The 12642-nt window shown below is 37.2% G+C and overlaps 1 protein-coding gene across 1 annotated transcript in view; it reads left to right on the forward strand.

The window, feature by feature from the left end:
• Arl2 (ADP ribosylation factor-like 2) overlaps positions 1-12642 on the forward strand; it is a 116929-nt gene that overhangs the window by 22581 nt on the left and 81706 nt on the right. Inside the window, exon 2 of the mRNA XM_090379809.1 lies at positions 12470-12580. Coding sequence (XP_090235935.1) covers positions 12470-12580 — 111 coding nt within the window. The remainder of the gene's footprint in view (positions 1-12469; positions 12581-12642) is intronic.

Genomic DNA, 12642 nt, shown 5'->3' on the forward strand with positions numbered 1-12642 from the left:
ATTATATATCCCTGTGGGGGGGGGGGATTATTTTATTTTTTTGTTGTTTTTTTGTAATTAATCAATTAATAAATCCCTTTAACTTTGTATTACTCAATTTATCTTCCCCCAATTCACCCCTTCCACATTAGCACCTGACTGGTGTACCGCATAGAAGATTACAGATTCTGTGGGGATAGTAGTTCGTGTATGTCTCCTCTGGACTGGCTGAGTATTCAGAATGACTCGTACTACACTTGGTAAACATATACAATATTGTTTATTTACAGTATATACATTAGAAGAATATAGCATACATTATTTATTAGGTATAATGTTAACTACTAGCATTATATGTGTGTTAAGATGTAAAGTCAATCAAAACTCATATTTCATCGTGTCCTTCGGCCTTTTCTCCTTCTGGTTCAGGTTTACATCTCACAACGTTCTCTTGCCTTCTAACAATTAAACTTCCCAAATGGGATTACAGTAGTGGGCATAACACCTATAGGTGTATTTTCCTAGGTTTATAAGTCCCCGCTAAATTTTTTCTTTAATTATCCCTTCCAAAAATTACATGTGCATAGAACACTCTTTAGTCTCAACATAAAACATACCAGTCATGAGTATATATATCTATGCCTACCTTGCTTTTTAAACTTATCTTTATGATGAGTTTAATTTATTTTACGGACTTTCTCATTCCCTTTATGCTCAAACAATATCAAATCATCTATCCACTAATTAAAACATTCCCTAGAGTCCTTTCCTTCTAATCTAGCTTAAAGCTATTATCTAGTACTTATAACAGCTTAGGGGATCACTCTTTACATGACCCTTTTCTCAGCTCAGGGGCGGCCATCATCATCAGCAGCATAAGGCATCGTCAGGCTCCTACTGGAATTAGTCATCGGCTAGGGAACTGCTGCTCATCTACAGGAATTCGCCTTCCTTCAGGAACTCACTCATCTCTCCACACGGCACTGCGATTCCTAGTCGGGGTATTAATGAGTTGCTCTGGCCCGTTTTAGGCATTGATCAGCTCGGCGATACTGGGGTGCATAATAGAACTATCAAGTCTCTCCTTACTGCTTTATCAAGAAGCCGGACTATACAGGGTCCTCATCAGTCTCTTTCTCTCCCTACCTCTATTTCTCCAGGGGTATCTCTTCCTTATCTCTCTATACCGAGACTTTTCGATCCTTTTCACTCAGCTCCAGCATATATATTTCCATCTTTCATTGGGTATCTCCTTCCCACTTCCTCTCCCAGGACTTGCCTAATGAATTGTCCTTGCGACAAACTGCTTCAATTCCCACTACCACATTCCAGCGATTCACCCAACTCTCTCATATCCAAGAACTCCCACCTTCTTCCAAAACTTTCCCACAACTCCCCAAAAAAACCTACCACGTCCCTTTCTCCTGTTGCATCTCCTTTTTGTTCTTTGCCACCCCTTCTATACTGGTCCAATCATAGTTCCTTCTTCGTCATCCAATTCATCCTCATTCGCTTTCACCCACTTCCGTTTTCGTGGCCCTTCCTTTCCTGAGGGAACTTCCGGCTTCTCGAAATTTCTAGAAGCGTCGAGGAACTTCTGGACGCCTAGAAATTTCTAGATATCTCTATGTGATCATTCCGATGCACTTACCCCTTTTAGTCCACTCTGTTTTTTCTCTACCGCTCCTTGAAATTATTAAATGCTCAAGGAGTCGGTCTGTTTCATCCAGCGGCTACCCATTTCCACACAGTGTATGCTACATAAAGGGTCCCTTCTCCCTCTTAGTCTTTAAAATTCTTCCTCTCCACAAGGGGGAGTCGGTCCCCTTGTTCTTTTCTTCCAAAGGGTTGGTTGCCCACTTTCTGTTTATCATGACTTGAGCTGCCCTTTACAGTGCTCCCATTGTACTTTAGTGCTCCGTCCAGCTCCCCCCACGTTGTTACGATAATCCTCCCCCCACTTAACTGTACGGTACAGAGCGAGCGCAATCAAGGCTGAAAATCGTCCTATGTAAATAGTATTGTTTAATATATATATTTTCTTGTTACGTTATAAAATTTATTTCCCTAAGATGAGTGTAAGAAATGGGTTCTTACATCCCTTCCTGTGGCATACTTCTTCATCATTACTTTTGTTTTAACCACATGCATGTTAAACATTTAGCCATATTCATCACACACACAGATATATATTTAAGTTTGTTATATATACTATTAAGCACATGTTAAATATTTGTCATTTTTTTGACAAGTATTTATGTATAGGCAAGCATCTGAAAAAAAAGCATAAGATAAAAATACGGTTAAGTATATATCATTTGTTAATATGCTTTAATTGAATATAAAATATGAAGTATATAATTTTTTTATTTATTTATTTTTTTTTCCCACTACCTTGGAAATTTGTTCAGTTGTGAACATGTTAGCTGATTACAGGTTTTGCCTTTCATTAAAGAAAATCATTGCATTATTTGAACATTAGTGTAATTTATTGATTGGTAAACTGAAAATATATTTTTATATTAATTATAATAATTAAAAAGGAGGGACTAAACCTTGTTGCAGTACAATAAAAAGTGTACAATTTTTAATTTGTCTATTTTTATTTGTACGGAAAAAATATATAAGATTGTTTAATTAAAACATATTTGACATGGTAGCAGTTTTCAGCAGATTTATTTAACAAGTATAGGGCAATGTTGAAAAACGAGTTGCGAGTTAGGGCTAAATTTGAAAGTGTCTCCAATTCTGTCCAGACATAATAGGAGGGAGTGCGATGAGATCTTTGTCAAACAATTTGTCCCTGGAGAGATTGTGCAAAGCTCATGGGGTGGTCTGTGCTTGTTAACAGGAGAGACTGCTTCTACAGGGATGGGATACACTTTTTTTTTTTATGTAAACCCCAAACACGAGAGGTGTTAGAACCTATAGTAATTAGTACGTGCCTATAGTACCTATAGTACTATAGAACCTATAGTACTTGGGTTCGAGGTTGAGAAGACAAAAGAAGATATTTGTTGACATTGGACTTGAACTTCTGTAGACTGTAATTTTCAGGAAATACGTATGACGGAAGGTCGTTCCAGAAAACAGCAGTTGAATGAATAAATGAGGAAGATGAAAAGTTGGTTCTGTGCGTTTGAAGTTGGACAGTAAATGGCTGGTGGTGGCACGTGTTCGGACTGTTTTGAAAGAGAGAGCAGAAATTATAGAAGCCAATTCAGAAGAACAGTGCCCATGGAAGTATCTGTAGAAGAGGCATGCAGCAGAAACAGTACGTCTATGAGAGAGCGAGTGGAGAGACTCTGTTAGAGATGAATCATTAATTAACCTAACTGCCCTCTTCTGAATGGAATCAAGAAGCCTGAGAGAAGTTTTGGGGGCACCACCCCAGATGTGAGAACAATACTCCATGGCAGGGCGGATTTGCGATTTATACAGAGTGAGTAGCTGTTTGGAAGAAAAGTAACGCTGAGAGCGAAAGAGAAAACCAAGTTTCTTAGATGCAGAAGAAGCAATATTTGTAATGTGCTTGTGCCAGGAGGGATTAGAAGTCATGGTAATCCCCAAAAGAGATATATCATTTTGCCTAGAAATCAGAGTGTCACTAAGGATAAGCATAGGAGCAGAAGAATCCTTTTTGCGAGATATAAGACAAGACTGAGTTTTAGAAAGGTTGAAATCAACTAAGTTGTCTTTGCCCCACTGGAGAATTACCTGAAGATCGGCATTTAAGGAATTAGTAGCAGATTTTCGAGAAGTTGAAGCTGATTGAGCAGGACAAGGTTTCTCAAAATGGAAAGTGGAATGCAATGTGCTATCATCGGCAAAACTATGGATAGGATTTCCAGTCAATGGAAGAAGGTCATTAATATACAAAAGGAAAAGAGTGGGGGAAAGAACTGAACCTCGGGGGACACCGGCATTGGTGGAGAAGTTAGAAGACAGAGAGCCATTGTAAATAGAAAGGGTGAAAGAAACTTTGCTGATGCTATGAAGGCAGTGTTAAATGGGTGTGAAAACTGCTAGCTTGAGGGGGATACACACACTAATAGATTAACAACAGCTGCAGGAAGAGGTGAAAGTGATTCTTGCACAGTGGTCAGCCTTGAAAGCAAGGTGCTGTAAAACAAGTAAATACATTGGCTGTGTTAGGGTAACTAAGAGTAAGAACAGGTGCATATATATTTGCATGTACACTGATATTAGGAGTATAGTAAATAAATTTTATGAATTTTAAGTGCTGGTCAAGAAATCAAATGCAGACATTGTTGGGATTTCAAAAATGTGGCATCACTCAGATATAAAGGATGCAGAATTTGAATATGAGGAGGTCATTGCTGTTTGTCGAATAATGTTATTATTGAAGTCCACCAGAGTTAGGTGTTTGGTGCCTGTTGTGTTTTCTATATTTATCACTGATATTGATGAAGGCATATCAGGCGTAATGTCCAATTTTTCAGATGATACAAAAGTTGTCAGGGTGGTTAATGACAGTATGCTACTGCAACAGGGTCTAAAAAAGTTAGACAGATGAACTGAGAAATGGCAATCGAAGTTTAACATTAATAAACGCAAAGTATTTACTTACGGGTGGCAGGAACTCTAGAGTAACATACCAACTCAGGTTAGTGTAAAATGAATAAGACCTGGCAGCTCATGGGGTTTTGACAATGATACATAGGGAGTCTCCTAGCAGGGATAATGAGGTGATTATCCCATTGTATAAGGGCAGTGGTCAGGCAACATCTTGAGTATTGCATACAGGCCTGTAGGCCTCATTTTAGGAAAGATGTACAGAAAATGACAACAAGACTGTTGAGCAAAACAAAGGGGTACTCTTACCAAGAAAGGCTTCAGTTCTGCAAATTGCAGCATCTGGAGACTAGGAAGTTGTGAGGCGATATGACTGAGGTGTTAAAGGCTTTGAATAGATTGAGCAAACTCAGTGCTGATGTGATTGTTCCTCTTGCTCAGACCACACATGTAAGGGGGCACAAATTCAAATTGAGGAAGGATGGTTGCAGAATAGACATGTGGAAGTTTGCCTTTAGCCAACAGGTGATTGATTGTTGGAATAAACTTCTATCTTTTGTGAAATTGATAGTTTAAATAAATTCAAGGAAGAACTGGACACTATTGGAGAGAACAAATAGGTAAAATGAAAGGTGTTTTTTTTTTTTTTTTTTGGCTTATGCTGTATAATCTTACTTTCTTGCATCATTTGCAGTGCTAATGCTAATAATATGTAATGCTTTGTATAGAATTTAAAAAAAAAATGTGTCCAAAGCGGCATTCAATTTTTAACAGGGTTCCTTGGTTGTATGTTTCGGAAATATTACTATGCAGTAGCAGGTGCATAATAGAGAAATTCACAACTGCAGTACATCATCGTAGGAATTGTCCACTCCAGTATTCTTGTTTTTTTTAATCATAAAGACACAGTTCTGCAGATTACAAGATTATTACTGGAAGAAGAGCAGAACTTGCCATTGGAATTATTATTTTCGCATGTTGTTACAAAGAGGACTGTGAATTTTTGAATAAGATTGTGACAGGAGATGAGTCCTGATGCAAATAATTTTTATCTGCAATTCCAGTTTGTGGTGTGGTGGAAGTATCCTCAGGCTCCAATAGAAAGAAAATTGTTGTTTCTAGTTTTCTACTGAAATGTTTTGGTAACCAGTTTCGGCGAAGGTAAAGAAAGCCCACACGAGAAGCACACAAAAGTTCGATAAATTTACCAGTAAAAGTACTTTGCCGTAACAGCATTTGTATTGTTGCTTGCTCAGTAAACATACAGTGGGTGTTATCGGTTAGGAGTAGAAATTGAATCCCATGGGAGATTGAAACCCTCCCGAAGTGGAGGGGGTAACCTGACCTTTTTTTCTTTAGAATCACTGGTGGACTAGTGGATAAATTGTTTATTAAGAAAAAAAAAGGCAAAGGTAAAGGAAGCCCACACGAGAAGCACAGCAAACTTTGAAAAAGTTTACCTGTGAAACTACGTTACGAACATTTTTTACGACGCCAGAACTTCCAATATGACTCTGTTCGTGATTCAATTAGTTAATTCAATTAGTGATTCTAAAGAAAAAAGGTCAGATTATCCCCCTCCACTTCTGAGGGTTTCAAGCTCCTGTGGGATTCAACTTCTACTCCAGACCAATAACACCCACCGTCTGTTTACCGAGCGAGCAACAATACAAATGCCGTTACGGCAAAGTACTTTTACCGGTAAATTTCATTGAACTTTTGCATGCTTCTCATGTGGGCTTTCTTTACTTTAGCCCCAGTTTCTTTGAACACTGTGGTCTTTTGCTGTTAGCTTTTAAAGAACCTGATGCCACCATTAATTCAGAATAGTATACTTAAATTTTTCTGTGTCTCGGCAACAGATGCAAGTAACTAGGAGAATGATCTTGATAATACATGCCTGCCCACACATTGCTAACTCAAAATTAGCATTAGCATTAGTAGAGGCATTTGATGCAAGAAAGCAAGCTTATGCAGCATCAGCCAAAAAAAAAAAAAAAAAAACCCACTTCCACTTCACCCCTCTGTTCGTTCAAAATACCTCTCCAGCTGAGCCTTAAACTTATTTAGGCTATCAACCTCCACCAACCAACCACCCACTGGCTAAAGGCAAATTTCCGCACATCTATCCTACATCTGTCTTTCCTCAATTTGAATTTATGCCCTCTCAGGTGATTTTTCTGAGCTAGAGGAAGAATCCCATCAGCATTGAGCATGCTCAAACCATTCAAGGCTTTATACACCTCTATCAGATCACCTCGCTGGTGCCTAGTCTCCAGACACTGTAATTTGCAAAACTTAAGCCTTTCTTCGTAAGAGCACCCCTTTGTTCCATTCACTAATCTTGTTGCCCTTCTCTGTAATCGTTCCAGCAGCTCTACATCCTTCTTGAAATGAGGCCTCCAAACCTGTATACAGTACTCTAGGTGTGGCCTGACCATTGCCTTATACAATGGAATAATCACCTCCTTGTCCCTGCTGGAAAAATTCCTGTATATCATTGACAATACTCCATGAGCTACTCTTGCAGCCCGTCTGCACTGATCAGAGAACTTCATATCTGCCTGCACAACCACCTCCAAGTCCCTTTCATTAGGCTTTGTTTCAAATGATATGCTTGAAGATTTCATTTATTCTCTAGCCACCTGCTGTCAGAAGTATTCCCTAGGTACAATCCATACTAGGCACAATGTGACAATGTTTTTTGTCCACTGGTAAAAGTTTTAAAGCAATATTTCTTGACCTGTTTTTTTAACCCATGCCCTTTCCCTTTTATTCATATGAATTCAGACTGAAAAGTAATGCCTCTTATGTCATGCAGAAACTTGTTAAGTGCTGTATGAAATGAAAACCATTGGGTTAGGTGGGATGTATGTTACATTTTCTTTTTGATTTGCACTACTCCCTTGATTATTGAGGAGTGGATTAATTGGGATCTGTATGGCCCAATGAAGTCCAAGACTTTCTAACTCTGGTAAAATAAAAAATAAATAAATAAAAAATTGGAATCCATTTCGGGTTTGTTTGTTTACATTTTACAATGTTACTGTAGCTGACACACTTGACTTATCTGGATGGCATGTATATATACACTATTTACGGAAGACTATTTACACTGTAAGTGAAACAATACTTTGTCTAAAATTGTAGATTTTGCAAAGCTTGCCCTTTGTTTAAATACACTGTCACTCTCTTATGTTTTCTTCCGTTACAAACACTCTTCTTTTGAGCAGGATTAACTTGTCCACAACTGCATAAATCACAATCCAACTTTCTTTGAGCAGTTATAGTCTCCACATTGGTCTATAAAAAATGATAGAGACTTGACCTGGTGCAAGGAGAATTACCCACACTGTGAAAAAAAAGAAGCGGGTGGGATGAGTTTAGGTGACCATTTCCCTAAGGATTTGATGTAGTTGTAGAATGGTTGCCAATAAAACTGCATGCTCCATCTGTGCATTCTGTTGTTAAGTTCTTTGGGAAATTTTTGTGGCTCTGTTGAATATAGCTTAAGATTCTTTATTTTCAAGTTTATGGCCTGGGCCGAAGACTGGATTTAGTAAGATTAGTCTGATGTCATAGTGATAACAGTAAAAAAAAAGGACGTACGACCAGTAGTTCTGAAGTTAGTCACAAAGGCAGGAATCACAATCCAAGGGACAACCAGGTTCTTGTGATTTGCACTTAAAGAATCGTGCCTATTCAGGAGGAATGCCAGAAAAGTATTAAGGTAGAACCAAGATTTAACTGCTTTGTTAAGGGCAAAGTTGATCCTTGGAATGAATTCTTTGGTTGCTAGACATTCAGTATAAATAACCAACACTCCAGCTAGGTTTTTATCAGCTCATTTCAGCATTTAGACCTTTCTGTTTTGGGGTCAGCTGGTGGATTCATTGGCCAGATGTAGCCAAGTGCTCAGGAACAAGAGTGTAGTAGCACATGTTCTTTGAGTGGACCGTGGTTCAAGCTTGCATGACTGCTAAATATAATTAACGATCGTATTCATGATTTATTGTAAACTCATCGACCTGGTTGTCATGCCATAGTGTAAACAAGAATTGTTCTATATTTCCCTGTGTTGCTCTTTCTGAATGTAAATGATGTGCAAGTCCAGGAAAAGAGATCCCTTGGCCTAGGCCGAAGACTCTGAATTTAGTAAGAGTAATCTAATGTCATCAAAGTGATAACTACGACGACGACGCCAGCCTACAGTGATACCATCCTGCAAGCACGTGATATGGCTAATAGCATAGCCCTCTGGATAGCGGGCAGCTTGTCAGCTGATCAGACATGAAAAAAGTGCTCAAGTGTGGACTTTAATAAGCATCTGCTCAACCACATGGAAACAAGAAGAGGTTGCTCTTGCTGACAAGATGATGCTTTAGAATATATATACAGTGAAACTTCTCCTAACGGACATTTTCAAATTCCCCAACTCACCTCCATTGGTTTTAATGTGTTTGCAGCTTCTGTCTAGCGGACATTCTCTGTAACGGACGCGAACAGGCAATCTGCACTGTTTCGTTTAGATTAGCACTTAATTTGATCTCCCCATAACGGACTGCGGGAGAGCTCACGGCCCTTTTTCTAGGATCTTTTCTTCCACATATTGCCTCAATCTATTTTCTATTTCCGATTCTCTGAATTTTATCAAGGTTTACATCGCGGTTGTAAACTCTTTTTCAAGAATTTTTAAGCCACGTGTAAAACTTCTGATGAATTCGGTGTGTGCAGGGGGCGGGGTGAATTTGTTCGGCCTTTCGTCTTTTGAGTTTGAGTTTTCAGTTTTGTTCAGTGTCGTGTGAAGTGCACAATGTCTTCTTGTAAACATTTAACTTTAAAAGATAAAGTCGAACTCATTAATGCGTATGATCGGCAAAAAAATAGTGTTCGCAATCTCGCTGCAAAATTAAAAACCGGGAAGACGCAGGTAAGCGACATCCTAAAGAAAAAAAATGAACTGCTCAAACAATTTTGGCAACACGGAAATGATCACGTTCAAAAATCACTCCCGAAAACTGTTGGACTTCAAATTGACAATGTTACGTGTGAGTGGTTTTGTCGCGCACATGCTAAAAAAATTCCCATTAATGGGACTATTATTAGGGAAAAGGCTTTGGAGGTTGCGAAATCTATGGGAGTAAACGAGTTCAAAGCTTCTGTGGGATGGCTAGACAAGTTCAAAACTCGGCATAAAATTTCTTGGAAAACCGTAAGTGGTGAAGGTGGATCTGTTGTTACTGGGGTTGTAACAGAGTGGACCGTCAAATTGGAAGAATTATGTTGTGATTTTGAAGCTAAGGACATTTACAACTGTGACGAAACAGGGTTGTTTTTTAAAGCTCTTCCTGAAAAAACAGTGAGTCTAAAAAACGAAAAGTGCCAGGGCAGAAAAATTTCTAAGGAACGCTTGACTGTACTATTGTGTACAAATATGCTGGGAGACTTTGAACAACCTCTTGTTATAGGAAAACCACAAAATCCTCGTTGTTTCAAGGGCGTAAAGTTGAATCTTTTGAATATTGACTGTAAGTCTAATAAAAAAGCGTGGATGACACGAGATATCATGAGTGAATGGATAAGTCACTTTAACCAAAACATGATTCGTCAAAACAGAAAAATTATTCTTTTCATGGATAATGCTGCATCTTACCCGCACATTGAATTGTCCAACATTCAAATCGTTTTTCTGCCACCAAACACATCTGCAGAGTGTCAGCCCTTGGATCAAGGGATAATAAAAAATTTTAAACTTCACTACAGAAAACATGTTTCAAGACATCTCATTACAAACATGTTACATCGAGTGACCTTGCAAAGAAAATCAGCATCCTAGATGCGATTCAGTGGATTTCCTTTTCAGTAAACGCAATTAGAAAACAAACTGTCGTGAACTGTTTTGTAAAGTCTGGCTTCTCAAACGCAAAAATTGAAGTTGTGAACAGGAGCACCAAAAGAACTTCAACATCTATTGATAATGTACGATACTTCAGCTACAAGTGACCCTGGCTACAAAGATATAGACTCGAACCTCACTACAGAAGATGGTGCTCTAGATATCAACGACATTATCATCAATATTTTTCAAGAAGTTCCTCATGAGGATGAAGAAATGGAAGGAGGTCATTCTGTCGAACAACATATTAACGACGAACCACCGATGAAAATAGAAGAAGTGCTCATACAAATGAATCGTTTAAAAATGTTTTTCGCCGCTGAAGAAGATACTGAAGGACTTTTGATGGTTTCTTCACTCCAAACAGATGTTGAAAACAAAATTATCAGCCAGAAGAAGGTGCAGAAGAAAATAAGTGATTATTGTATGTATTTTTCTTAAGATAAAGTCATAATATGCATAGCACAATTGTATGTACAGTATATTATTTACAAAAATATTGTGCAAAATCTGTATATAATTTAATTTAATTTTACATTAAACGTTTAACGATTTTTCTTTATCTCTTGGGTATGTAATTGTATATTATTTACAAAAATATTGTTCAAAATCTGTATATATTTTAATTCAATTTTACATTAAACGTTTAACGATTTTTCTTTCTTTCTTTTTTTTTTTTCTCCCTCAGACTTCTTGTTAGCGGACACTTCTCTCTAACGGACACATTTTCGTTCCCCATGGCTGTCCGTTAAAGGGAAGTTTCACTGTATATAGTATCCAATGCATTAAAGCAAACCAAAAAAGAAAAAGTTGAACTTCATTGTTTTCCTTTCTCAAAAAAAAATATACCTATGAAATTTTATGTCAAATCCTCTTATGCTGTAGTATACTTTTTTAATTTTTATAAATATGAATTTTGGTGTATGTAAATTTCTGTTTTTGTAAACATTTTCAGCTTTTCTTTCATTTTGCAATTATTTGCCAAAATTTATTTTCCAACCATCCCAGATAACTGAGTATCTAATTATCTTGGTGTACTAGCTCTGTCCCTTCAAATACAATGAGCATTACTTTTCAGCCCATCGTTGTAAAGATCTTATGTTCCTTCCCAAAACTTGACCTTTCCAATCATTTTATTTATTCAGAATGAATGAAATATGACTGAAAGGAAATTAAAAACAGTGGTAAATTTAGAAAAAAAATATTTATTGTACTCTTCAGTGCTGTTTTTTTTATAACATTAAAAATACATTATTTGCTTCATTTATTATCATTGGGAGGTTGCTTGCTGACCAAAGCTATTGAATTCTAGGCAGTGTGGATGATAGAGCATAACAAGATCACTTTCAACATTAATCAGCCTGTGATGTTGATTTGTAAAGATGAGTCCAGGAAATTGACATTATAACTTGCAGAATATGCTTACTCACCTGTTTTGGTAATATTTTAACCAAAAATTCTCCAGAGTGATTTGCTGAGTTATTTTTGGCATTTGAAGCAAATATGTATTTCAAAGACTCCTCTTGAAGGTACCCCTTTCAAAGATTGGAGGCCAGTAGTAAATGAGTTCCTCATAAGCATCCAGATTAGATTTTCAGCCACATCTATCTAGAGGATGTCATTTGATTCCCTCTGTCAGACTGGATGAGACTCACTTTTCACTTGTGGCCATTTTTTTAAAATAACCTTGTATAATAATTTTTTTCTTCTGCATTCCAAATAAAAAAGTGATAACATTGAATGTTTTTTCAAATTGCATTTCTCTCCCCCCAACAAGATTCTAATATGTGACTTCCAGGGGTTCCATCCTTTTAAAACAGTTGAGAATCTGTTTTAAAAGGATGTTTCAATTTGTGTGGTGAAATCCAAACAGCCACTGAAGAGCACAAATAATTTGTAAGAAGAAATGATTAATGAATAAATGGGATTGATGTATAAACGTTAAAGTTGACTTTATAAATTTTTTTTAAAAGCTTTAAGCGTCATTCAATTGACAACTCATATGTTATCCTTAGAAATTGCAGCAACAATTTGATATTTTCCTTTATCACTTCTCAGTGGATTGGACAATGCTGGTAAAACAACTATCCTGAAGAAGTTCAATGGAGAAGACATTAACACAATATCACCAACACTTGGTTTCAACATTAAAACTTTGGAACATAGAGGGTAATTAGTTATAAAAGATAAATTAATTTTAATTATAAAACCTTACTACATATAAAAGCTGT

The sequence above is a fragment of the Mastigoproctus giganteus genome, chromosome 8 (assembly GCF_048544385.1).
Source record: "Mastigoproctus giganteus isolate SK-2022 chromosome 8, ASM4854438v1, whole genome shotgun sequence".
NCBI lineage: Eukaryota > Metazoa > Arthropoda > Arachnida > Uropygi > Thelyphonidae > Mastigoproctus > Mastigoproctus giganteus.